Source organism: Vanrija albida (genome assembly GCF_041260175.1).
Source record: "Vanrija albida strain AlHP1 chromosome Unknown contig_2, whole genome shotgun sequence".
In the NCBI taxonomy this organism is placed as follows: Eukaryota; Fungi; Basidiomycota; class Tremellomycetes; order Trichosporonales; family Trichosporonaceae; genus Vanrija; species Vanrija albida.
This window is the reverse complement of record NW_027191421.1, coordinates 3,370,751-3,394,846: the sequence shown is the minus strand read 5'-3', so window position 1 is coordinate 3,394,846 and position 24,096 is coordinate 3,370,751. Positions and strand designations below refer to the sequence as shown.

General features: G+C 64.3%; 9 protein-coding genes across 9 annotated transcripts; 6 read left to right on the top strand and 3 right to left on the bottom strand.

The window, feature by feature from the left end:
- Window positions 1-652: 652 nt before the first annotated feature.
- On the top strand, window positions 653-1,544 carry Q8F55_003037 (uncharacterized protein; the record flags this gene model as incomplete). Its single annotated transcript, XM_069351598.1, has 2 exons — window positions 653-1,011; window positions 1,058-1,544. 2 exons carry the CDS (start codon window positions 653-655, stop codon window positions 1,542-1,544), a joined length of 846 nt encoding a protein of 281 aa, XP_069211984.1.
- A 1,448-nt stretch (window positions 1,545-2,992) lies between these two features.
- On the top strand, window positions 2,993-4,130 carry Q8F55_003036 (uncharacterized protein; the record flags this gene model as incomplete). The annotated part of the gene is made up of 3 exons (XM_069351597.1): window positions 2,993-3,124; window positions 3,201-3,548; window positions 3,594-4,130. 3 exons carry the CDS (start codon window positions 2,993-2,995, stop codon window positions 4,128-4,130), a joined length of 1,017 nt encoding a protein of 338 aa, XP_069211983.1.
- Window positions 4,131-4,208: 78 nt separating this feature from the next.
- Window positions 4,209-10,772, bottom strand: RAV1 (regulator of (H+)-ATPase in vacuolar membrane; the record flags this gene model as incomplete). The annotated part of the gene is made up of 12 exons (XM_069351596.1): window positions 4,209-6,410; window positions 6,446-6,699; window positions 6,736-7,626; window positions 7,666-8,081; window positions 8,117-8,210; window positions 8,249-8,634; window positions 8,672-9,516; window positions 9,551-9,896; window positions 10,185-10,254; window positions 10,310-10,436; window positions 10,491-10,565; window positions 10,677-10,772. The coding sequence occupies 12 exons, from the start codon at window positions 10,770-10,772 to the stop codon at window positions 4,209-4,211; spliced, it is 5,802 nt and encodes a 1,933-aa protein (XP_069211982.1).
- An 877-nt stretch (window positions 10,773-11,649) lies between these two features.
- Q8F55_003034 (uncharacterized protein) lies at window positions 11,650-12,304 on the top strand (the record flags this gene model as incomplete). Its single annotated transcript, XM_069351595.1, has 4 exons — window positions 11,650-11,829; window positions 11,939-12,085; window positions 12,138-12,210; window positions 12,246-12,304. 4 exons carry the CDS (start codon window positions 11,650-11,652, stop codon window positions 12,302-12,304), a joined length of 459 nt encoding a protein of 152 aa, XP_069211981.1.
- Window positions 12,305-13,025: 721 nt separating this feature from the next.
- On the top strand, window positions 13,026-14,125 carry Q8F55_003033 (uncharacterized protein; the record flags this gene model as incomplete). Its single annotated transcript, XM_069351594.1, has 3 exons — window positions 13,026-13,288; window positions 13,323-13,438; window positions 13,470-14,125. The coding sequence occupies 3 exons, from the start codon at window positions 13,026-13,028 to the stop codon at window positions 14,123-14,125; spliced, it is 1,035 nt and encodes a 344-aa protein (XP_069211980.1).
- A 1,691-nt stretch (window positions 14,126-15,816) lies between these two features.
- Window positions 15,817-17,928, top strand: Q8F55_003032 (uncharacterized protein; the record flags this gene model as incomplete). The annotated part of the gene is made up of 1 exon (XM_069351593.1): window positions 15,817-17,928. One exon carries the CDS (start codon window positions 15,817-15,819, stop codon window positions 17,926-17,928), a length of 2,112 nt encoding a protein of 703 aa, XP_069211979.1.
- Window positions 17,929-18,274: 346 nt separating this feature from the next.
- Window positions 18,275-19,513, bottom strand: Q8F55_003031 (uncharacterized protein; the record flags this gene model as incomplete). Its single annotated transcript, XM_069351592.1, has 6 exons — window positions 18,275-18,684; window positions 18,807-18,891; window positions 18,927-18,989; window positions 19,024-19,058; window positions 19,099-19,295; window positions 19,329-19,513. 6 exons carry the CDS (start codon window positions 19,511-19,513, stop codon window positions 18,275-18,277), a joined length of 975 nt encoding a protein of 324 aa, XP_069211978.1.
- A 489-nt stretch (window positions 19,514-20,002) lies between these two features.
- Window positions 20,003-21,220, bottom strand: Q8F55_003030 (uncharacterized protein; the record flags this gene model as incomplete). The annotated part of the gene is made up of 1 exon (XM_069351591.1): window positions 20,003-21,220. One exon carries the CDS (start codon window positions 21,218-21,220, stop codon window positions 20,003-20,005), a length of 1,218 nt encoding a protein of 405 aa, XP_069211977.1.
- Window positions 21,221-22,294: 1,074 nt separating this feature from the next.
- Q8F55_003029 (uncharacterized protein) lies at window positions 22,295-23,932 on the top strand (the record flags this gene model as incomplete). The annotated part of the gene is made up of 3 exons (XM_069351590.1): window positions 22,295-22,544; window positions 22,580-22,855; window positions 22,908-23,932. 3 exons carry the CDS (start codon window positions 22,295-22,297, stop codon window positions 23,930-23,932), a joined length of 1,551 nt encoding a protein of 516 aa, XP_069211976.1.
- Between the last annotated feature and the right edge of the window lie 164 nt (window positions 23,933-24,096).

The following is a 24,096-nucleotide window of genomic DNA, read 5'->3' as shown; positions in this document are numbered from 1 at the left end:
TGTCGTCCGCGCTGCTGTCACTCGACATGCACCGCAGAGCAGCACTGTTCAAGGACGCCAGTGCCACCCCCAGGTGCACTGTTGCGCGGCGTTGGGCCTCTGCCACGGCTGTTGTCCAATTCCCGCACTCGCCGTTTCAGCCCGCCCGCCAGCACATCGCCGCCTGCCAGCCTCCCTCCCTCCCCCTCGCCATCCATGTCTCGCCATTGCAGATCATCGTGTAGATCGGACTCGCACTGCTTTGGCCATCGCCGCCTAGCCTCGACCACACGCCGCGCCGTCCGTCTTTGCCGGCGGCCAGCCCGCCGCGGTCGTTGCTAATGCGGTGCAGATTAGCCATCGCCACAATGAGCTGAGCGTATTAGCGGAATCAAATGACGTCGTGCAGTCACCGCCTTGGCCGCCCACCTTGGCAGCGCGCGGCGCGGCGCGGCGGCAGCAAAACGCGCGTCGTAGGCTCGGCGGCTCGTCGAGGAACGCACCGGTTGCGGTTGCGGCTGCACTGCACCGCTCACCGAGGCGGTCACGACACGTACCCCTGGAACCGCACCCCCCACCGCCTCAACCCGCACTATAAGGTCGGGCCGCTTGACCCCCCCTCCCATCTCCTCTCACTCACTCTCAACACCCCCCAAACACCACCACCCACAACATGTCCTACAACTACGGCGGCAACGACCAGTACGGCGGCGGCTACAACAACCAGCAGGGCGGCTGGGGCGGCCAGCAGCAGGGCCACGACGCCTGGGGCAACGGCCAGGCCCAGCAGCAGGGCGCCTGGGGCGGCCAGGACCAGTACGGCCAGCAGAACTCGCAGTGGGGTGGCCAGCAGCAGTACGGCCAGCAGCAGGTCGGCGGCTACGGCGGCCAGCAGGCCGGCGGCGCCGCCTCGTCGTTCTACGGCGCCGACCAGCAGCCCGGCTACAACGCCGGCTCGAACCAGTACGGCGGCGCGCCCGCCGGCGGCGACCACCTCGCACGTGGCGCGACCGACGACCTCCCCCCCGGATGGTGAGTTCAGTTGTGCTCCACCTAGGCCCCCCGCTTACACACACAGGGAGCGCGACTTTGACGAGACCTACAAGTGCATCTACTACACCAACTCGTCGACCGGCGAGGTCACCTGGCAGAAGCCCGGCTCGGCGCCCGGCCAGCCCTCGGACGAGCAGGTGCAGACGCGCGCTGCGTTTGACGGCGGTGCCGCGCCCGGCGGCGGTCCCCCCGGCTCCGAGGTCCAGTTTGGCGAGGGCGGTGCCAACGGCGAGCGCGGTATCGGCTCGTTCCTCGTCGGCGCGGCCGCCGGCGGCCTCGGCCACAAGATGTTTGCCGGCAAGCCCTCGGGCGGCGGCTACAACTCGCACGGCGGTGGCGGCGGCGGCATGGGCTTTGGCGGTACCATGCTCGCGGGTGGTATCGGCGCCGGCGGCGCCCTCCTCCTTTCGCACCTGCTCGGCAAGCGCAAGCAGTCGCGCCCCCCTACCGGCCCCCCTCCGTTCATGGGCTTTGGTGGCGGTGGCCACGGCGGCGGCTACAACAAGTGGTAATCGCTACTCGCTTCCGACCGACACGACCATCCCCCTCGAAACGCCCCCATCCTAGACTCGTGACGCCTGTTCTCTGTTGTCTCATGACCTCGTGTCCAAGGGCACGCCGTGGTGCGACCGCGGCGTAAGTGGCCCTAAGGTTTATCTCGTATACCCTCGCCTCATTCCGTACACGCCATGCATATACACGCTGCTGGTGTGCAGTCATGACCCAGACGAGTTGGACACGTTCGAAGTGGGCTGGGCGGGGGTTGGGGGATCTGGTGACACCCAAGGCGGTGCTAAACTAGACTGGGGGCCCCGCCGTGCCGAGAGGAGTGAGGCGGGTGTGGCGAGGCCGTGGCGTCGGTGTCGAGATCTGGAAAAAGTTCGGTCAGCTGTCCACTGCCTCCAGACGTGGTGGGAGATGGTCGCGGTGTGTGTACCTCAAGTTGTGTGAAGAGAGCCAGCGGGCGTCGGGGCAGCCGCGTCTCAATACCCGCGGCTGCTGGCAGGTGGCAGGCCATGTCCGGTCCCCGCGGGATGTCCGAGATGGCAGCCTAAAGCCGACGGCACAGTCTTGCCTGGCGCGAGGTGCATGGACCGCTCAGTGAGACGGAGCAGTACGGTGGCCGAGACCATACAGGTATGGGCAGCGGATATGCCACGCCGTCCTCGGATGCCGGCGCTGCCAGAGCCACGCGGCGGCGTTAAGCCCAGCGCACCTCGCCTCCTCGGCAGCTCTGGCAGGCCCAGGGCGCACACCGAGGCTGCTCTGGCCAGCCCGCGCGACCAAGGGCCCGGCGCTTTGTCGAGGGGGAGGTGTCACCGAGGTCTTGGGGCGGCGAGCTTGTGGGCGGCGAGCTTGCCCAAGTCTCGTATTGCAGCTCGGGACGAGGCCACTCGACCGCGGGACAGGCCAGCCCGCGTACGTCTCACTGCAGCGAGACGCGTGGAACCCCGCTCTGACTGTGAGCCTTGCGCGCTCTCAAACGCCGGCCGTTTCATCAGCCAGAGCAGGCGTGCACAGGTACGCTGCGATCGTCAGGGCCGGGGCTCCGCAGAGCTGCTCAAACGGCTTGCCAGTCGTCATGATGTTTCCAGCTCTTCGGAACCACAGCGGGTGCATGCATGTCATGAGCACTGCATGGTTGTCGCTAGGCGAGCTCGTATCCCTCGCTCGCTTGCACCCATCTCGCGTGTTCCAAATGCTATGTAGCTAATATGGCACGCTGACGCGGTGCCAAGCCCGTCCCGCCCAGCGTGTCCCGTTTCAGCAATCTGGTTGGCCGGCAGCAAAGAGCGATCGAAATGAGACACTAACAACGGCACACTGAGCGACGGCGCACGAGGAGGCACCCCGCGTCACTGGGCTGCCGCGTCGTGACCGACGTGAAGGCCTAGTACTTGTATCGAGTTGGGCAACCACCCACCCCCCTCCTCCACATCACCCATCCACCCCCATCAACATGGCAGACGTAAAGAAGGCAGCCGCCACCGCAGACAAGGACCTCCCGCAGCCGTGGGTGCGCCAATGGGACGACCGGTACAACTGCTTCTTCTACATCAACCCGGAGACGAACCCGCCGACGACGCAGTGGGTGAGTGGGCCGCGAGCGCAGCGAGCGGCGCGGCTGCTCCTTGCCACTCCTCCCACCCCCCCGCTAACCCCCCCAGAACCACCCCGGCAACGCCGAGGGCGAGGTCCACCCCGAGCAGCTCGTCGCTGTCCCCGTCATCGCGGCCGTCAACGAGGGCGGCGCGGCGCCCGCCAAGGCCGGCGGCGACGGCGACGGCGACGGCCCAGAGCCGGTCAAGAACCGCGCCTTCAACCCCGACGAGCAGGGCGACTTTGACCCCAACACGACGAACCGCGCCGGCCTCGGCTCGCTCCTCGGCGCCGCGATGGGCGGCGGCGGCGGCGGCGGGATGGGCGGCGGGATGGGCGGGCTCATGGGCGGAGGTGGTGGCGGCGGCGGGGGCGCGGCCATCGCCGGCATGCTCCTCCAGCAGCTCATGTCTAGCGTACGTTCTCTTCTCTCTTTCTCTTCCCGCGCTGACGCGACACAGGGCCGCACCCAGAGCGGCTACTCGCACCAGATGGGCCCCCCTCCCTCGCAGTTCTCGTCGTTCGGCGGCGGCGGCATGGGCGGCATGGGTGGCGGAGGCTCCGGCGCGCTCCTCTCCGCGCTGATGGGCGGCGGCATGGGCGGCGGGATGGGCGGCGGGGGCTACGGCGGCGGTGGGTTCGGCGGCAGCTCGGCGTTCGGCGGCCTCTCGGGCGGCGGGTACCCCGGCGGCGGGAGCAGCCCGTTCGGCGGCGGCCTGATGGGCGGCGGTATGGGCGGCGGGGGCGGCGGCGGCGGCCTGTTCGAGGCGCTCATGGGCGGCGGTGGGGGCGGATACGGGGGCAGCAGCGGCGGCTACGGCGGTGGCTCGAGCGGAAACTACGGCCGCAATGACGGCGGCTTTGGCGGCGGCGGCGGTGGCCTGTCCGACCTCCTCGGCGGCGGCGGCGGTGGCGGCAACTTTGGCAGCAGCGGCGGCGGCAACTACGGCGGCGGCGGTGGCCAGGGCCGCAGGACCGACAACGACGACACGTTCTAAGCCTCGATCCCCTGTAGCTCCGTAAAGTAATGCACCGATACACGACTAAGCAATACATTGTGTGCATCATTCGTCCCCCTAGAAAAAGTCGTCCATGTTGAAGTCTGCGCCGCCCTGTGCCGCCTGCGACTTGTTGTCTTTCATGAGATTGCCAGCGGGTTTGGCAGCTGGCTTGGCAGGCTCGGACGCCGCGACCTTGGACTCGGCTGCAGCCGGCGAGGCCGCCTTGACATCCTTGGCGAACAACGCAGAGCCGGCCGTGCTCTTGCCCTCGCCCCCAGCGTCCTTGCCAAACTGCGATGCAGTGAGGGCGGGAATACCGTCGTCGCCAGCGGTCGGATCAGCCCGCTTAGGAATGCGCGGCTTGCCACCGAGCTCCACGTCGTCGACAGCAGTCGCTGGCGCAGGCGTCGCCGCGGCCTTGGAGCTCGTAGCCGCAGGCTTGGCCTGTGGGTCGTTTGCGTCCCCAACCTTGCCAAAAGTGGTCGACGTTGTCGCAGCGAGGGACACCGCGCCGATGTCGGTAGGCGGATCGCGGCGCACGGGGATGTGAGGCTTGCCGCCCAGCTCGACGTCATCGAAGGCAGTCGCGGGCGCGGCCTGAGCGCCCACTGCCGCACGACTCGTGGCCGCCGCGGGCTTGGCCTTTGCGTTCGGGTCGTTCTCGTCGCCCACCTTGCCAAACGTCGTCGCGGTGATGGTAGGGCCGGTGCTTGTCGGCGGCTCGGCGCGTGTCGGAATGCGCGCAGTCTTCACGTCGGCCTCGTCGACCACGTCCGCAGGCGCGGCATCCGGCGCGGCAGCCTTGGACACGACCTTGGACGCGACCTCGGGCTCTTTCGCCTTGGCAGCCGGGTCGTTCTTGTCGCCAACCTTGCCGAATGTCGTCGCCCCGCGCGCAGGAGTCCCGTCATCCGCAGCAGGGTCGGCGCGCGTGGGAACCTTGGGCTTATCAGCCAGGCCAAAGCTACCAAAGTCAAACTCGGCCGCTCCCTGCGATGCATCCGACTTGACATCCTTCATCAAGTTGCCGCCCTTGGAGGTGGTTGCTGGTGCTGCTGCGTCCTTGGTCGCGCTGGCTGTAGATGTGGAACCTGACGCGGCGGGCGGCTTAGCGGGGGTTGCCGATCCAATGGGGGCCTTGGTCTTGGCGCTAGGGACCTCGTCAAAGCCGTCAAAGCTGAACTCGGCGCCGCCTTGGGCGGGGTCGGCCTTGCGCGCAGGCGACATGAGCCCAATCTTCTTTGGTGGTGTCGTAGAGGCGGGTGTAGCAGTTGTCGAGTTGGTGTTGGTGGAATGGTTTGACGCAATATGTCTTGGCGACGGTGTTCGTGTAGGCACATGTGGAGGCGCGGGACCGCCAAAGCCAAATGTGTCCAGATTGAACTCGGTCGCACCCTGACCTTCGTTCCGCGCCAGATCCTTCATTAGATTAGCAGACGGGGTGGATGATCGGGATGTTGGGCCACTGTCTTCAAACACGGAGCCAGGCAGTGGGGATACTGCACGAGGTCCCAACAACCGGTCCTTGTTGTTGCCAAAGAACGAGTCGATGTCGAATGCCATGGAGCCCTGGCGGACGCCGTGGCGCTGATACTTTATGGGGTTGACCGACTCGGCCTTCTGCGGCGACGGTTCTGCAACGCCGTTCGACGCGGGCTCCTCGGACAGAGTGGGCAGGTGCGTCTCCGACTGCTTGTGGAATCCCGGAGCGGGCGCAGGGGTGCCCCAGCCCGGCAGCCCTGCGAAGAGGTCCGCTGCTGGCTTCGCTGGCGTCGTCTTGTCGGTAGGAGGCGATGCTTCTCTGGTAGGCGGCTCGGTTCCGCCCTCGGACAGCACATCCATATCCATGACCATGCTCTCGCGGCCATGGGGGTTGGACAGCATGAACGAGGCGCGGCGTCGGGGCGGTAGTGGTTGCTTGGCACGCGTGGGGCTAGTGGCGACGATGCCGTTGCGGTCCAAAGGCGAGGTGACCTGCACGGGCGACGGAGCCTCCCGGCGCTTCGGTGGAGGGAAGAATGGTCGTTCGAACGACCACGAGCGGAGGAGATCCAGGCCGAGGGGGTGGCAGCCCATGCGGCAGAACACCACCGCATTGTGGAGTACAAAGTCAAACTCGAGCTTCTCCGAGATCTCGCTGGTTCCCTTTGCCGTCTGCAGCGTCTTGCCCTTGAGGTGCTGGAAAAGGAGCAGGAGCGACGGGTCGTCGTTGTCGGGCTGTCCCACAGGCAGCTTGGCGGTTTCACTCCAGGCTTCTGCAACGTCGTCCATGGGTGTCTTCCGTCAGCCCCAGTCCTCTCAACAACACTCACGATCAGCACACGGACCGCCAGGTCACGGCGGTTGAGCATCCACAGTGCCCACGACGCAAGCCAGCGATGTCCGCCCTTGTACGCAATAGGGAGGACAGTGTCTAGGAGCACCCAGCGAACGAGCTCGCCTCCCTGCGCGCCTTCGATACAGCGGGCAAGCGCCACTGCCAGCTGCCAGTCGTTGAGCTGCCGAAGGCATACGGTGATCGCGTCCTTGGGCTTGCCAGCGAGCATGAAGAAGGCGGCGGCGTACTCTGCGAGGGTGAGTTACATCCAAGTCCAACACCCACCATAACGCTGCTTGCTCAGCAACGCGTATGCGTTCTTCGCCGCAGCCGTCTTCCAACGGTCGAGGCTAAAGTCGTTGGCTAAGAACTTCAACATCATGCTCTGCTCCCTGTGGCCCGGAGCCTGGCGCCAGAGACCGTGCACGATCTGCTTCTTGCCCAGTGCAAAGAAGATGAGGGAGCAGGCGATGGGGTCGCGGTCCTCGCCAGCCATGAAGCGGTTACGGGCCACAATCTCCATCTGGCTTCGAATGGCGTCGGTGGATTTGAGCCAGAGGAAGACACCGAGCCGCTTGGCGTCCTCCCACATCATCTTGTTGTTGTCGCATGCCTGGCCCGCGGCCTGCAGTAGGACTTCCTGGCTCTCGCTGTGAGTCGCCCAGACAATGTTTCGGAAGGAAATACGCGCGTGGGGGATAGGAGGCGGCGGCAGCCCAGGGACACCCCGGCGTGGAGTGACAGAACCTGACTGCTGGCCAGCCGCGCGTCTGTCGCGGTTGACAAACGTCCTGATGGAGATGAGGTAGCGCAGGCCACATAGGTCCAGCGATCGGCGAGACTGCTCGACTTCGAGGGTCGCCTGTGCCAGGGCAGCGAGTAGCGACTTCTCAACCTGGCTCAGCGGGATCTTGACAGGTCCATCAATTTTGTCCACGAGCTCTTGCACTAGGTCGGCGTTGAACGGGTCATCGTCGTCGCTGGCAACTGTAGGGTTGAAGGAGAACAAATTCGAGTAGTCTGTAGCCGCCTTGACCTTCTTGGGCTTTGACGACGTGGTGTGGAAGTCGAGTGGGTCGAGGCGCTGGAACACCAGCCGCCGCTTGCCATCGATTTCGTCTTCCCGAATGTCTTTGACGAGAGTGCAGAGGATGCGCTTGACCAAGTCGATCTTGTCTGCAGAGGTTAGCTCATATCTCGTGCAGTATTACCCACCCCATAGAAGACACTGCATGATCATGGTGGGGTGGAAGTCGAACAGTGGGCCATTCTGATGCGCGATGAGCTCAAAGATGTCCTCCGGCTCGTCATCGTCCACGTCCGCATGGTGGACCGACTGGCCGGGAGACGGCAGCGGTGTCGGCTTTTCCAGGAAGCCACTAAACACGTAGATCTGGTTGCCTACGCCGACGGCAAACGATCCTCCCGCAATCCAGATCGAGTCGCTGATGGGCACCGACGTAAACTTCTTCATATCGATGTTGACGAATGGCGCCCAACCGGGGGTTACTTCGACGTAACTCATGCGCTGCTCGCAGACGAGGACGACGTGGTGGGGGAACCCGACAGCGAGGACCGACTGGAGGTCAGATGTCGTCGTCCAGTCGAGGTCCTGGACAGTGTCCCCATGACTGTTGGTCAGTGGTAGCCCCAGATTCCTACTCACTCGAAAGTGAAGGTCAGCTCCAGACCTGTGGAGAACTCGCTGACGTTCGAGTCCCAGATAGTCATTTCGTACTGGCCATTGGGAAGTTCACAGACTGGGGGTCAGCAAAAACACCAGGCAAGCGTAGCTCACCTAGCACCGTCTTCTTTCTGGAGCTGCAGCGGGCGAGCGCGACATTCTTCTTATCCGTGTGCACGACGCTGCTGCGGAACCAAGCAACATGGCTGTCGACCGCATCGAGACAGTGCCAGTCGCCTTGGACGGTAGGTCGTCTGCCACCTGGCATATGCTGGCCGAGCCTGGGCTTCCAGAATTCGAGCACACCGTTTTCCGATACAGTGACGACCATGTCCTGCAGTGGAGTGTCCGTTTCCCAGTCCACAGTGGTGGTATGCCAGCCCATGGGATCGACAGGAAGGATGAATCTCGGCTTGCCCCCGCCTTCGATCGGGAGGACGGAGTGAGAGATGAGAGTCGTGATGGGCTTATCGCTGCGATAGATGGTGCTGGGGGCCGTGCTGTTGGGGTTAGAAAGGTGACGACGGGTCAACCCACTATGAAGCGCCGCGAACCGGGCTATTGGAGGGCGAGTCGCTGGACAACCGCCTGTTGGATCGTCGTGGAGTCTCGAGCGGGTTCTGCGACAGCTCCTGGCGGGGAGAGGTTGGTGCCGGGTCGATCCTCCACACCCATGCTTCGCCACTGGCTGCCACAGCCATGATGACTGCACGCCGAGTGCGGCGACGACGTGAACTGTACCCGTCGTCAATATCCGACACGGCTAGCAGCATCTTGATCTCGTCGCCTTCCTTGGGCTGGAAATGGGGGAGAACAACTTGCTCGGTCGGTGTGCCGTCTCCAGGATCGAGATGTTGGAGGACAACGCGGGGCCCATGTTCGGGGTCGATAAAATATGAGGCGACACCACGGCCCTTGGCGTAGATGGAGTAGAGAATCGGGGTTACTGGCGCCTGCCACTGGCCCTTGCCGACCAGGGCCACTGGAGGTTTTGCGCGTGCGTCGGTTGTCGACTTGCCACGCCGCCGCTCCTCCCAGATGCCGACCTCTCCACCTTCGCCTATGGCCATGAGGCCGCGGCCATTTGGAGTACGGACAAACTGCTTGATGTCCTGCGTCAGGAGCACCGACATGGTTTCAAAGTCGGGCTCTGGCGTCGACACGGCGAGGGCAGACTCGTCGAGGCCAAAGAGGTCGATCAGCGAGAGGGCGAGGAAGGAGGCATCGGCGTTGGAGTCGGACGGCGGGAACCCCACAAAGAGGGTTCCGGCAATCTCATGGCGGGCGAGCTGGCCTCGGGTAGACCAGTTCGCGTCAACGTCGACTGTCACCGCGCCGAGGGGCTCGGACTGAATGAGCGTCGGGGGCTTGCGGTCGAGGTTCTGCGGTCAGTGACGAGTCCAGGGCCCAACTCACGAGAATTGACCGTAGCGCAATAGTCCCATTGGGTCCAAACCACACAGCCACGTCGAGTTCGCCAGTCTTGACCAGCTCGAGCACGTTCTCAACCTTTGGCGACAGCCTCAGACCCTTGTTCTTCGCCGTGGCGAGCGCGTCGGCAGCGCCGTGCTGGAGCACCTGCGACTCGGGAACCCAGATGGACCCAAAGTCCGTTGATTTGCCCTTGTCCGCTCCGCCAAGCTGCGAGAACACACGGTGGTCGACAGAGTACAGGAGCTGGAACCACGACGGGTCGTCGAGCACCGTCGCGAAGATGCGCAAGATGGCGTTGGTGGAGATGACGTAGAGCTGGGCATCGCCACTGTAGGTCAGCAATGCCTCTCAATGGTGCTCACGATGGTGAGTAACGCCAGCCGATCCACTCGATTTCGCGTGGCTGACGAATGTCCTGTGGCTCGCCGGACGCCTGGCCCCGAGGTCCCAGCGTCTGGACAGTCACTATTCTCGATCCCTGCGTGTCAGTAACTGCAGCATCTCGCATCCCCACCTTGTGGTACCATGCGACGTGGGTGCGGGCAGGCGGCACGGCGACGAGCGGCGGCGCGGCCGTAGCACTGAATGTCAGCTCTGACGATGAGCTAGCACTCACGACTTCCAAACGCGGTCCCACACGACGACCTCAGCGTCAGGCTCGACTTGCCACAGCTCGACACCGGACGCTGTTCCCAGCGCGGCAGTCCCTGCCTATCAGCACAGCCCAGTGCAGGTACCCACCCGTCTGGTAGTCGACCGACGAGATGCTCGCCGACGCAACGATGGTCGAGTGCACGATCCACTCGGGTGAGTAGTCTGCCGCGTTGAGCTGCCACAGAACGACGTAGACGCCACTCCAAGCGACAATCTGGCGAGCCGGTTAGTTGTGCGCGCTCTCCCGACGCCATCGCACAGGACTCACCGTATCGCCGCGCACAACGACACCGTCTACGTCGCGCGAGCCGACGCCGGATGGGCCAGCGCGGTACGGCAGCGCCTCCCAGAACGCGAGTGTGTCGTGCAGTTCGCCATCGGGGTGCACAATGACCACGTTTGTGGACGAGGGGTATGCCTGTTGTTAGTGGCTTGGCGCCGGAGGAGGACGCACAAAGTATGCGCCGTTGGGTGTGGACAGCGCCGCGAGCGCGGCGGGCGACTCTCGCCTCGGTCGACCGGGGATGGTCTGCCGGAGCTTGAGTGACATTGGCGCTGGGGGGTTGCGGCGATGCGATGTGCGATGTGGTTTGTGATTGCAATGAGCGCCGGTGGTCGTTGTGTTGTCCGGCTCAGTCTGGCTGGCTTGGGCAACGACGGACGTCATCTCGACCTGGCCGGTCCGAGGGTGAGACTGACATGAGCGCCATGTGAGATCCACGTGATATGACCCTAACACTGAAGCAACTCGACAAACCTCTGCAATGACCGTCTTGCGACATTGTGATGCGCATCGTGCATCGTTTGCCTCGTATGCGACGCGCCATGCATGGCATGATGGCACTTGGGCAGGCTCGAGGCCGGCAGTCGCCGGCAGCATGGGCAGCAACCACAAGGCCACGCGTCACATGGTGCAACCCTCCTCTACGCGTTCGACTCGGTCCCGAGGCAGCGAGATAGACACGCCAGCCAGTTCGCGCAGCTCGGGATGGTCGAAGGCAGCGAGGTCAAGTTGAGCCGCCGTCCACTTATGTTGAGCATGATGCCGCCTCGATGACCTCGGCGCGGCGGTCCCAGTCCTGTCTTTCCGTTGGAAGTCCGACCATCTTGCTCAGCCAGCAGGCCGAAGCGGTCAGTGTTGCCCATGCATCCACCACCCCGGCCACCACTTTGTTCTCTCGTATTCGGGATTGGGCAGAGTGGGGTGCGGGGACGGAGGGTAAAGAGTGGGGGCCGTCGGCTACAAAGTCTCGCTCGGCGGCATGGAGCGCGGCGACGCGTGGCCTCGAATCAGTGACGACACGGCGCAAACGGCCCGCGGCCCGGCTATACATAAAAAGTCAAACGCGGGACAAGCGACACCTCTAGCCATCTCTCTTGTCCACACGTGCATCCAGCAGCCTCAGCGCCTCAGCACCAGCAGCAAAATGTCCCTCGCCATCACCCTCCCCCCCGCCTTCCCCGTCGTCGGCCTCGGAGCCGCGGCCATCGCCTTCCTCCAGATCTTCCAGATGGGTGTGGTCGGCGCGGCGCGCAAGGCGGCCAAGGTGCCCTACCCCAACTTATACGTCTCGGACGCCGAGGCCAAGGCGGACAAGCTCAAACTTGTGCGTGTCGTGGGCGAGGAGCGGGGCAGCCGGCACTGGGGTGCTCGGGGCTGAGCTTGCGGCGCGGGGATGAAGCGTCGCCTTCCTTGACAGCACTGACACGGCGCAGAAGTTCAACTGTGCCCAGCGTGCGCACGGCAACACGCTCGAGAACGTTCCCTCAATCCTTGCGTTGTTCGGCTTCCTCTCCGTCTTCCACCCCATCGTCGCTACCTCTGCCGTCGTCATCTGGGCTTTCGGCCGCGTCTTCTACACTGTGAGTGGAAGCCAAGCCCGCCGCTACACACAGCGCGCTAACACCCCGCCAGCTCCAGTACGCCGCGGGCAACCCCAACAACCGCAACGGCGGCCTTGCCAGGACGCACTATATTGGCGTGCTCAGTATGTTGCCCGTCGTTGGCCCCCGCTGACTCCAGCCCTCCTCTTCGGAACGCTCTACGTCGCCGTCACCAAGTCGATCGAGGTGTTCGCTTAATCTGGATCTAGCTGTGGAATGTAATGCGTGGAGAAGCCGAGGCAGTGGGGTGCTGAGGCGACATGCCGACTCGGTTACAAGGCCTGTCTCCGGCCGGCTCTGTCGGCTTCATGGGCGGCTGCATGGCTCCACTACGATGAAGAGCGGAGAAGATGATGCCGCGCCGAGGGCATGCTGGGACGCACCGAGACGCCGGTCACAGTGGGCCACCTGAACGGATCCTGTCCAAATCAGTTTGGCGCACGCTGCTTGAGCCTGGGCATCCCGAGAGAGAGGCAGCCAGCCCATGCCACAGCGACATCTGTGGCAGTTTCCGGTCGCATTGCACCACCGCACCAGCTCATCTGGACCCTCCGCATCTCATCTCCTTGTTCTCCGCACGCAATGTCCAGGAACGTCTATGCTCCGAGTACCATTGGTGGCAGTCACCATGCTATTCCGCCGCGGGCCGAGTTTCGAGCCCTGCGGCGTCCCATCGGTTGACGCCGTCGCTGTCACCGCAGCCCCGGTTACGGCACGGAGACACTGTCGGCGTTCGCTTGGGCGTGCATGCGGCGGGACGGAGCGTCATCGTTTTGAGTTTTCGTGCATGACTGACGGGCGGGGAAGGGTAATGCGAGAGAGGGCGGGACTTGGCACGAGCAAACAGTGCGGCGATGGCGGCGATGGCGAGCAATACATCAACAGCAGGCATGCAAGCCGTTTCTCTACACCCACGGCCATGATCATCCCCGCAGGCCTGCTCCTCGCGGCGTGCGTCTCAGCCGCGCCGAGGGCGCTCGATGCCCGCGCCGCGGACATTGGCGCTGCCGCGCTCCTCGAGGTGCGCGACCTGCCCATCGACGCCAACACGTCGGCGGCCATCGCGCAGCAGGCTGAGCGCGGCTGGCTCGACGGCCTCTTCAACAACAAGTACACCGACGGCCCGGCGCTCGACGTGACGGCCGACAGCCCCCAGTGGGCGACGTGGGCGCACTACCAGGCGTGCGTGTGGCTTTGTGGCGCGGGCTGACTCTAGCGCCGTGTACTGCGGCCCGGCGAGGTTCGACCACTGGCAGTGCGGCGAGAACTGCGACGCCGTCGGGCCGACCGCCGTCATCGGCTACGGTGGCGACAACGAGGCCAACCCGTGGTGTGAGTCTGCTTGCTGCTGCTCTAACAGTAGGGTACGTCGCGGACCGCGGCGACACGCTCGTCATCGCCATCGCGGGGACAAACACCAAGTCGGCCAAGTCGATCGCCATCGACCTCAACATCCTGCTCGTCCCGGCCGACAGGGGGCTGTTCCCCGACTCGAAGGGCGTGCTGGTGCACGCCGGGGTGCAGGATGCGTTCCGGCGCATGGCGCCGGGCCTGACGGCCGCGGTGCGCAAGGGGCTCGCGCTGCCCGGCCCACCCAGGCGCGTGACGGTGCTGGGCCACTCGCTGGGCGGCGCGATCGGGCACCTCGTCGCCGTCTACCTCCAGCGGCTGCTCCCCGAGGTGGTCGTGATCGCGCGCCCCTTCGCGTCGTTCCGCGTCGGCAACCCCGCGTGGGCCAACTACGTCGACGCGACGCTCGGCGATAGGGCCCAGCACATGGTCAACTTCAACGACGTGGTGCCGCACCTGCCGCCGAAGGACTGGGGATGGCGCCACAGCTCGAACGAGGTGTGGATCCCCAAGCTTGGCGGACCAGAGCTCCGCCTCTGCTCGGGGCAGGAGAATGTAAAGTGCTCCGACTCGCTCAACTTTGGCTTCGCCCTCATCTCGAGCTTCATCAAGTACGCCGACAAGGAGGTGCACTCCGGGCCGTATGCTGGCGTCATGATCAAGTGTTAGGTTACGAGGAACGGGGGTAGTGCGGGCCGTAGGTATCAGACTTGGGCGTTTCGGGTTTTGCAACTCCGCGCGATGTAGACTTTCGGGGTGGTCTGCTGCGCGGTTGCACGAGCTTGTTTGTGTCCCAGCTGCAGGAATAGCACCGCGTCGACAGGCGGGGTGTTGAGCGGCGCAGCGTACGCGTACGCCGCTGCATAGTTTCCGGATTGCGCCGGAAGCAGGAGCGCTTGCGCCGGAAGCTCCGCCAGCGACTCCGTTGGCGTCGGAGGTGGCAGCATGTGGAGCGGCAACGACCAACTCTGTTACATGTGCTTTTGTTCTCTTAGCTCCACGCCGCCCTGCAGAGCAGCGTGCGACGCGGCCACCATGACGGCGACGACGTCGGCAATGGTCTGGCCACGAGCACAAGGTTTGCGCTTATGTCGGCAGCAAGCAAACAACTGGCTCGCTTGTGTCTGATGTTTGTGTTTGAGGCTTGTCTTTTGTGTTTGGGGTCGCGGCGTCGCACCGTGCACCCACACACTCTTCACTGCGGCCAAGTGGCGACGACATAAAACACACCCTGGCAGGCTCCAACCCTTGCTGACCGTCGGCTGCGACCTCAGCATGAGTGGCCAGACCTTGCAGGAGAGGCTATAGGTTGCGTCTGTGGCCTCTTTACCTTGTGCCTATGGCTTTGGGCCCTCAACGACGAGCCGGTGTCAACCTGCCAACAGGCGAGTCGCCGAGGGGCCGAGGAATGCCCCAGACCAGTACGGCAGCGACACACATCGTTGTCTGGTACTGCCAGCAGCAGACGCACTCTGCTACTCCATCCGACGCGTTCAGTGACGAGAGTGACAGGTTGGTCCCGACAGGGAGGGTCGATCTTGCCGTAATTGCACGGCTCCGCGGATACGGGTAAGACGGGAGGCGACCTCAGCGGAGAGGACAGACGCACGAGATCCGGAGCCCCCGAGTTTGGTTCCCCTGCTCGTTACCAATGCCGGATGTTTGATGCGGGCTCGGCGGGGCTCGAGGTGCAAGGAGTTGCGAGGGACTTGTACAGGGCAGTTTTGCACGGTCAACGAACGTCGTGCCACTACGATGACGACGCGACTGTGTTTCGAGTTTCAGGGATTTTTCACCACGACACCTGTGGCGCTTTCCCGCACAACGCGCGCGCGCGTCTCAATTCCCTCTCCCTCCTTGTCACATACCACTTTGCGCCATTTGCGATCTGCGAGCGTCGGTGGCAGACAGGTGCGCAGGGCTCACAGCAGAGTGATGACCACGCCAGACCCGCTCCAGCCCTGCGGTCCACTCCCTTCCCCCGCTCCCTCCCCCCTCTGACTCCTGCTGTCTGGGCAATACGTCGTACTCTTCGTACGTTTGACAAGGTTTACTCCCCCTGCCCTGGGCATCGCGTTCCTCGTCGACCCCCGTCGTGAGAGTGGAAGAGAAAGCGAAACACCCTCCCAACACTAACGTTTATGTCTGTCAGTTCGTCAACTCCACACTCTTTCTTCGACTCATAGGTACATAGGTAACTGGCGGTCACTGAAGTGTGTTTCTTCATCCTTCAAGAACCTCCATCCGCTCCACACTCGTTTGGATCCCTCCTCCACTCCTCCCCTCTTCCTCATCTCCTGCTTGTCGCCGGTCGACCTGCATTAACGTCTCACCCCACGACCCCGCCCCCTCCCCGCATAATGATCAAGACGATTGTCGCCTTCCAGGCCCTGTGGGCCTTGGCTGGTGTCTCGATGGTCAACGCCGACGCCTTCTGGGTCATCCCCAACATCGAGATTCTGACGGTCGGCCGTGTCGACCCCATTGCCTCGCCCGGCAGGGTGGCACCCCACTCGCACGCCATCACGGGTGCCTCCAACTTCCGCTCGGTTCTCAACACTCCTGAGGAGCAGCAGAACGCCGTGTGCTCGACCGCCCCCATCCAGGCCGACAAGTCCAACTACTGGGCCCCTCAGGTCTTCTTCGTCAACGACGATGGCGAGTACGAACACATGGCCACTGGCAGCCGTGTCTACTATCACGCTCCCCGCAACTCGGTCGCCTTCCCCAAGGGCATGCGCATGATCTCTGGTGTCGCCAACGAGCGGAAGCCCGATGCCCTCAGGTCGCAGGGTGTCGCCATCGACTGCGACGAGCGCCCCGGTGGCAGCATCTGGCTGCCGAACGGAACCACCTACAGGGAGCCCTGCCACGCTGTCCACACCAACGCTTTCATGCCTTCGTGCGGCTGGGCCAACCAGTCTCTCGACTCGTGGGACCACTTCTCGCACCTTACTTGGCCCATCAACTCTGGCGGTGGTCAGATCTGGGAGAACGTCGCGGACCCCAAGTGCCCCGAGACCCACCCTATCAAGTACCCCGCCCTCATGATCCAGTTCAACTTCTGGACGTCGGAACGCCAGAGGAAGATGTGGAAGACCGACGGCCGTCCCAACTTCATCTTCGCCAACGGTGACACTGCCGGCAACACTTTCCACGTTGACTTTGTCTCGGGCTGGGACGAGGGTGTGCTCCAGGCCGCCATTGACACATGCGACTCGGTTGGCGACAGGATTGGTGACTGCCCTCCCTTCAAGCCCTCCATCGACAGTGACAAGGCCAGGGCCTGCGCTTTGCAGAGCATGCTGCCTGCCGAGGAGGTCGGTTACAACAAGCCCCTCAAGAACCTGCCTGGCTGCAACCCTGTCTGGGGCATCGAGAGGGACGACAAGCCCACGGACTGCCCTTGGTTCAACGGCGACCCCGGATGGACTGCTCCCCAGGGATCTTACGCAGACAACTGGCGCACGATGGCCCTTGCCATGGACCTGAACAGCTCGGTCGTCCTCCCCACCAAGATTAACACACACGAACAGCCCCAGGTCGTCACCTACAACGGCATGTACAACAGCGGTTCTCTTGCGGCTTGGCCCAACCAGCACACCACCGACGTTGTCATGAAGGGCACCTTTGAGGACTTCCAGAAGAACGCCGACGCCGCCACCGCACCCAACAAGGTTTGCGAGGCCGCCGGCCTCAAGGACTCGTCCGCCTGGAGCGGCTTGACGCCCCCCACCATCGTCGGCAAGGACAAGTGGTCCGTTCTCGAGAACCTCCCCAAGACGTTCACCTGGCTCAAGAACGTTGCCCACGAGACAAAGAACGTCTACCTCAACTTCCAGGACGACCTCCCGCGTCCCACTGACGGATCCGAGAACGACCAGTACGACTACATCCTCCCCGACGGCACCGAGCACAAGGCCGGCGCCGCCACCCCCAAGAAGCCCGCTTCCGACGCCAGCTCGACCTCGGACGGCAAGCCCACCGACGCTCCGTCGTCCTCGGGCTCGGGCTCGGCTGCCACTCCCACCTTCAGCGGCACGGCTGCTGTCCCCGTCAAGAACGTCAACCTGCTCAACGCCGAGGGAGGCGAGCATGCGCCTACTTCGATCTCGGGTGCTGAGAAGGCCTCGGTTGTCATCGAGGGCGCCTCGTCGCCTACTGCCTCGCCTACCGCTGCCTCCAACTCGACGGGCGGCAACGACTACGGCACTGGCTCGGGGGCTGGCGAGTACGGCGCAGCCGACCCCGCTGGCGCTGCCTCCAGCTCGTCTGGCTCGGGCACCATTGCTGCCACCGCCACCCCGTCCGGCACCAACAGCCCCGCTGGCGCCGCCTCGTCGTCGGGCACCCCGGTGTCGGCGTTCTCTGCCACCACCCTCGCTGGCAACGGTACCCAGCCTACCGTTAAGCCCGCCCCTGGCCGCTGCAGGCGCAAGACGAAGCGCGGTGTCCTCAAGCGCCGCCTCTAAGCGCTCGAGCCGGTGGCCGCATCCACACTTCGCATTTTGATACACTCCATTCAGGTGTCCTATTGAGTTAGGTATGCCTTTCGCCGCTCCTTGTGCTTGCGCGGGAGCGTGCCCCGGTGGCAATGCATTGTTTTTCAGAACCGAGGTGCAGGTGGGGGGTGCTACTGATATTGTTGGAGTCACGGCGGAATGCCACACTGCCACTTGGGCTAGGATCATGCTAACGCGTGCGTGCCGTCACAACCACTGGCGCAATCCCACCGCGCTGGGCGGCGCGACCGGCCGAGATCAGCTGAAGCAATGCGACACAACTCTACACGCATGCATACATTGTTCATTACAGTCTCTACAGCACGACAGCAGCGCCGGCGACGGCAGCGCCCACGGCCAGCGCAGCGACGCCGGCGGCGGGGACGGCGGCCGACGACGGCTTGGCGGACCCCGACGCGCTCGGTGCCGCCGACGCGCCGGGCGACGCTGCGTGCGATCCCGACGCCGCTGTTCCCGACGCTGTGCCCGAGGCCGACGCCGAAGCCGACACCGTGACGTTGTCCGTCACCCCGACGAGGCCTTGGCCGTACGCGCGCGTCGAGGCGCCCTCCAGCGCCCAGGTCAGCCCGCCGAAGATGTGCTGGATGAACGTGCTGTTCTCCCACGTCGAGTTGAGGTGCCCTAGCGACGTGTAGAACGAGCGGCCGGCCTTGGCCGCGCCCTCGCGCAGCGGCTGCGCCGACTCGGGGCTCTCGATGTACCACGCTGCTGTTAGCGGTGACCGCCTGACCACGTACCGATCGGGTGGGGTGTGCCCATGGGTGGGTAGTTGCCGACGCTGCCGGCGTTGTCTGGCGTCAGCTTGAACGGGGGAGGGGGCTACGCACTCTTGTAGCTCGCCTCGTCGACGGTCAGGAGGACGGTCGCGCCGACGCTGCGCGGGTCCGAGCGGAAGTAGTACACCTCCTCGGTCTGGGCGTGAGCTGAGGAAGAGGAGGACAACTCACATAGCGCCACTGGTCGGGGAGGTGCGCGGTCGCGGGGTGCGTCTTGTCCAGCGGGAGGAAGGTCTGGGCGTCAGCGGCGGCTAGAGGGCCCACGTACGGCTTCTTGCAGCGACGGGTGGTAGTCGAACAGGGCTGGCCGTGAGCTTGGAACTACGAGGACAGTGAAGCTCACCTCCGACGGCCTGGAGGTAAGTCGTGTCGTTGTAGAGACACGCCGAGGCCGAGTGCACGCCGGCGTACACGCCGCCGCCCTGGAAGAAGCGCTGGAGCGCGGCCTGCCCGGCGTGGTCGAGCACCTCCTCCGAGTTGGACACGAACAAGACGCCGTCGAAGCCTGCGAGCGTCGAGTCGGTGAACAAGCCCGGGTCCCTGTCGTCAGCGGGGCCCAGCGCACAAACCCACTCGGAGAACTCGAAGCGCACGCCGTGCGACGCGGCCTCGCGGCCCAGCACGTCGATGGCAGTCGGGATCGAGTCGTGCCGGTACCCCCTGGTCGCGGTGTACACGAGCACCTTGGGCGTCGACTGGGCGGTGATGGTGGCCGTCATGAGCGCGATGAGGAGCAGTGGGCGGATGCGCGAGAGCATTGCGGCGGCGATGGCATGTAAGGAGATGGGAGGGGGTGGATGTAGGCTGGAGTTGGCCAGTTCCAGCCCCGCCAGTCGCCGACTGCGGCGCCGAGCCGGCCAAGACCGATGATGTAAACACCGTGTCGACCGGCGTTGGGCCATCAAGCGGGCTTCATCGGCACTGTTGCTTCACCCAGCGCCGTGCATGCGCTGTGCATAACGCCGTGCTGGTACTCGCCGATGCACTGGCAAGGACTCCGCACTGTGAATCGCGTCGTCAAAGCCTGGCTGACGCCTCAAACCGATGCCGACGAGTTGCCCCGCACCCCTCACTCACATCCTCCCCCACCGAACACCTCGGCCCCTTCGGCAACCTCTTCAGCACACCCCCCCACACCCACTCAAGATACCCCTTCATCAATGATGCTACTGAACAACCCTGCTTTTGGCTACTGCTTCAACCCTACAACTCGGCGCCCACGTCGCGCCTGCGCTCCTGCGCAACGCCTAGTAGCGGCCGGCAAAGTCGGGGGCGTCAATCCAGCCCTTGAGCTGGAGGTCCTCGGCCTTGGACTTGGAGTTGGCGTCGTAGTAGGGCTTCTCGGCGAGCGACGAGACACGGGTGCCGTGGCGCTCTCCGTCGTAGTCGTACGAGACCGTGTGGATGGTGCTGCGGTTGTCCCAGATGGCGCTGGTTCCAGGGGTCCAGTGCCAGCGGAGCTGGATGTCGGTCGAGCGCTCGTAGATGTTGTGGAGGTAGTTGAGGAGGAGGTCGGCCTCGGTCTGGTCAAAGCCCTCAATACCGACCGTCATGGAGCGGTTGACCCAGAGCGACTTCCAGCCGGTGACGGGGTGGGTGCGGACGAGGGGGTGGGCGCGGATAACGGGCTTGGGAGGCGCGTCGGGGTTGCTCTCGTCCTTGTACGAGTGGGCGGAGCGGTAGAGGCCGTTGAGGCCGTCGATGAGCTTCTTGAACGCGGGCGAGAGCTTGTCGTACGCGGCGTAGCCCGAGGCCCAGAGCGTGTCGCCGCCGACCTTGGGCACCGTGTCCTGGTGGAGGTGGGTGTATCCGGGCGGGTAGGGCTCGTGGACGAGGTCGGTGTGCCAGCCGTACGAGTTGCCGCCGTACGGGACACGGAAGGAGCGGCCCTTGGCGATGTTGTCCTTGCGGCCGGCCTCCCAGATGAGGGTGACGCCGCCGCCGACGCCGGGGACCTGCGCAGCCTGGGGGTGGATCTCGATGGCGCCGTCGCCGAGGTAGACGCCGATCTCCTTCTGCTTCTGGGGCGAGAGGTCCTGGTCGCGGAAGAAGACAATGTGGCGCTCGGCGACGAGGAGCGCGAGCTCGTCGCGCTGCTGGTCGGTCAGGTCCTTGAGCTGGAGGCCGACAATCTCGGTGCCGATGTGGGTCGTGAGGTCGTTGACTTCCTTGGCGGCGCCGAAGAGCGCCTTCTTCTCCTTGTCGGCGCGGGTTCCGGGGTCGACGTAGGTCTTGCCCTCGCGCACGTCCTCGCGGAGCTTGGTCACGTCCTGGACGAGGTCGGGCTTGGGCGGGTAGAAGGGGTAGCCCTCGGACAGGTCGATGCCGGCCTTCTGGTAGCGGCGGAGCGTGTTGTCGGGAGGGAGCTGGAGGTTGACCTTGTTGAGGTCGACGGCGTTGAGCTTTGCCTTGAGCTCGGCAATGTCGTCGGCGGGCGCGGGGGTGCTGATAGCAACGGGAGCCATTGTGGGATGTTGTGCTGGGTCTTGTTGTTGGGCATGCTCGTCGACGCGCTGCCGCTATATACCGCCCCGGACTCACCCCAGCCCCATCGCGGGCGGTCCACAGCCTCCAAGTGCTTTGTCATTGCAGCCAAATCAATGGCGTCGCAGCCGACACGATCTCCGCCAGATGACGGTTGCGTGCAGCGACATTGGTTGTGCTATGACGTGACTGACTGCTCAGAGACGGCTTTGGCCGTGGGCGTGTCTGGCTGACGTCGGGCAGGCTTACCTTTGGCTGCTGCGTCGCGTCTGCAGCCAGGCCGGCCATGCACTGCCCGCACAGCTCGCTCTCGGTGTCTGGCTCGGGGGCGACTCGTGCATGCCTCGGGGAGCTGTGGGTCGGCTGGGGTTCCAAGTTCAAGTTGCGGGGCTCACATGGTTGGTGGCAATCACGAAAGCGGTTGCACCAATGACGCCACAAGTCTTCAACAGCAGCGCAGCAGCCACCCCAGGCACTCTGGACCGCCGTGGCCAACTTACAACCCCCACTACCAATCCCCCCCCCGACGCTCGTGCTGCGCACTCACAACGTTGCCAAATCACCCATGGCGCGCAACACGCACGCTATCGGCGTGGACCGTGACCCTCTGCCCGGCCTGTCTCCGCTGCCAAGCAGCGGCCCTCCCTCCGCCAAGCTCCGGCGTGCCGGCCTCGTCGCCGACGTGCCAAGTCGTCGGTCTTGCGACGAGCAGCAGCCATCGGCTATGAGAGCAGGGACGGAAATAACCTTCGACTGGTGCTCGCTATCAGACCGCGTGGACCGTGTGGCTCGGCCAACATAATCCGCCGATCCACCGATATGGGCTGTTGCATGGATCGCTTTATTTAGCGAAGCTGCGACTCTAGCACCAAAACAACAACAATACTCTGTCATGAAGCACAGGGCACCAATCAATGTTGCCATCGGCAGGTACAATGGCCCCATCACTGACCCATGCGGTTTCTCAGGTATCGCTAAGCATCGCGAGTGGGGACAAGCGCGAAAGATAAAAGCCTAGTGTGGCACTAACGATGACGACCATCAACCCACACACCATGGCAACGACCACGCTGGGCTACGCTGATGCGCACACGCGCCACGGCGAGAATGACAGCGCCTCCGACTCAACCGTCGACCTGCACAAGGAGATCAAGGTGACCTGGAAGGGACGGATCTGGGACACGTTCGACCTCCCTCCGAAGGAGCGCAAGCTCCTCTTCAAGGTCGACGCGCTCGTCCTCACCTTTGCCGCGCTGGGCTACTTCCTCAAGAACCTGGACCAGACCAACATCAACAACGCCTTTCGTTAGTTGGAAGCTGCGCGAGCTCTAACTTCGCAGTCTCGGGCATGAAGGAGGAGCTCAACATGTACGGCAACGAGCTCGTGACCGCCACGTCCATCTGGACGGTCGGCTACGTGATCGGCCAGATCCCGTCCAACCTGCTCCTGACACGCGTCTCGCCGCGCTTTGTCATCCCCGCGCTCGAGCTCGGCTGGGGCATCTTCACACTGGCGTCCTACTCTGTCAAGAGCTACAAGGCGCTGTACGCCATTCGGTTCTTTGTCGGCCTGTTCGAGTCAGGCTTCTACCCCGGTATTCACTATCTTCTTGGCGGTGCGTGCCGCGCCACGACGGCCCAAGCGATCGCAGCTGACACCATACGCAGGCTGGTACACGCCGCGCGAGATCGGCAAGCGCGCCATGATCTTCTGGCTCGCCGGGTCCATCGGGCAAATGTTCAGCGGTTTCCTCCAAGCGGCGGCCTACACCAACCTGAACGGGCGGCACGGGCTCGCGGGCTGGCGCTGGCTGTTCATCATCGACGCGATCATCACGATTCCGATCGCGCTCTTCGGCTTCTTCTTCCTCCCCGGCCTGCCGCTGCAAGACAAGAAGGAGTGGTGGCTCACCGAGGAGGAGAACCAGCTCGCCATCGACCGGCTCAAGCACATCGGCCGCAAGGGCCGCACGCCCTGGACGCGGGAGCGCATCAAGGCCCTCTTCTCCAGCTGGCACATCTACGTCCTGCCCCTGCTCTACGTCATCTGGAACAACGGCTACCCCCAGCCCACGATGGGCTTCTACCTCAAGAGCTTTAATGCCAAGAAGCCGCCGGTCCCAGGCCGCCACTACAGTGTACAGCAGATCAACAACCTCCCGCTGCCGGCGACGGCATTCTTCATCGTCGCGTCACTCGGGTACGCGTGGCTCTCGGACGGACCGTTCCGGGGCCGCCGCTGGCCGTTCATCTACGCCGGCGTCATCATCACCACGCCCATCGCCATCGCGCTCCGCGTCCTCCCGCTCTACGACAACATCAAGGCCCACTTCGGCCTGTACTGGGTCCAGAGCGTGGGCCAGGGCGCCGGCCCGCTCATCATGACGTGGATCAACGAGATCAACAGCCACGACTCGGAGAAGCGCTCGCTGCTGGTGGCGATGGGAAACGACCTCGCGTACGTCGTCCAGGCTGTCGGCCCGCTGTTCTACTGGAAGACGACGGATTTCCCCGCCGCGCGCAAGGGTTGGACGGCGGTCATCGTCTACCAGGCCCCCCTGGCTGTGTGGACGACGCTGATTCTGTTCCTGCTCCGCCGGGACAGGGCCAAGGGGGTGCGTGATGGGACTGAGGACCTTCCCGCCACCGACGCCGAGGTGATCGGCGACGACAAGCTTGTCTACGAGAAGTAGGCGGCACGGCGGCGGGCGGGGCGGGAGATATTGGCAGTGGTAATTTGGTAGATGCTGGCTTGGCATGTATCCGGTCTTGTCTTGTTGTGGGTTGCGCGTTGCAGCGCGGCAGGGCACTGTCACTGTTCGGGATCGACAGAGCCTGGTGTAAGTTGCCGAGGAGT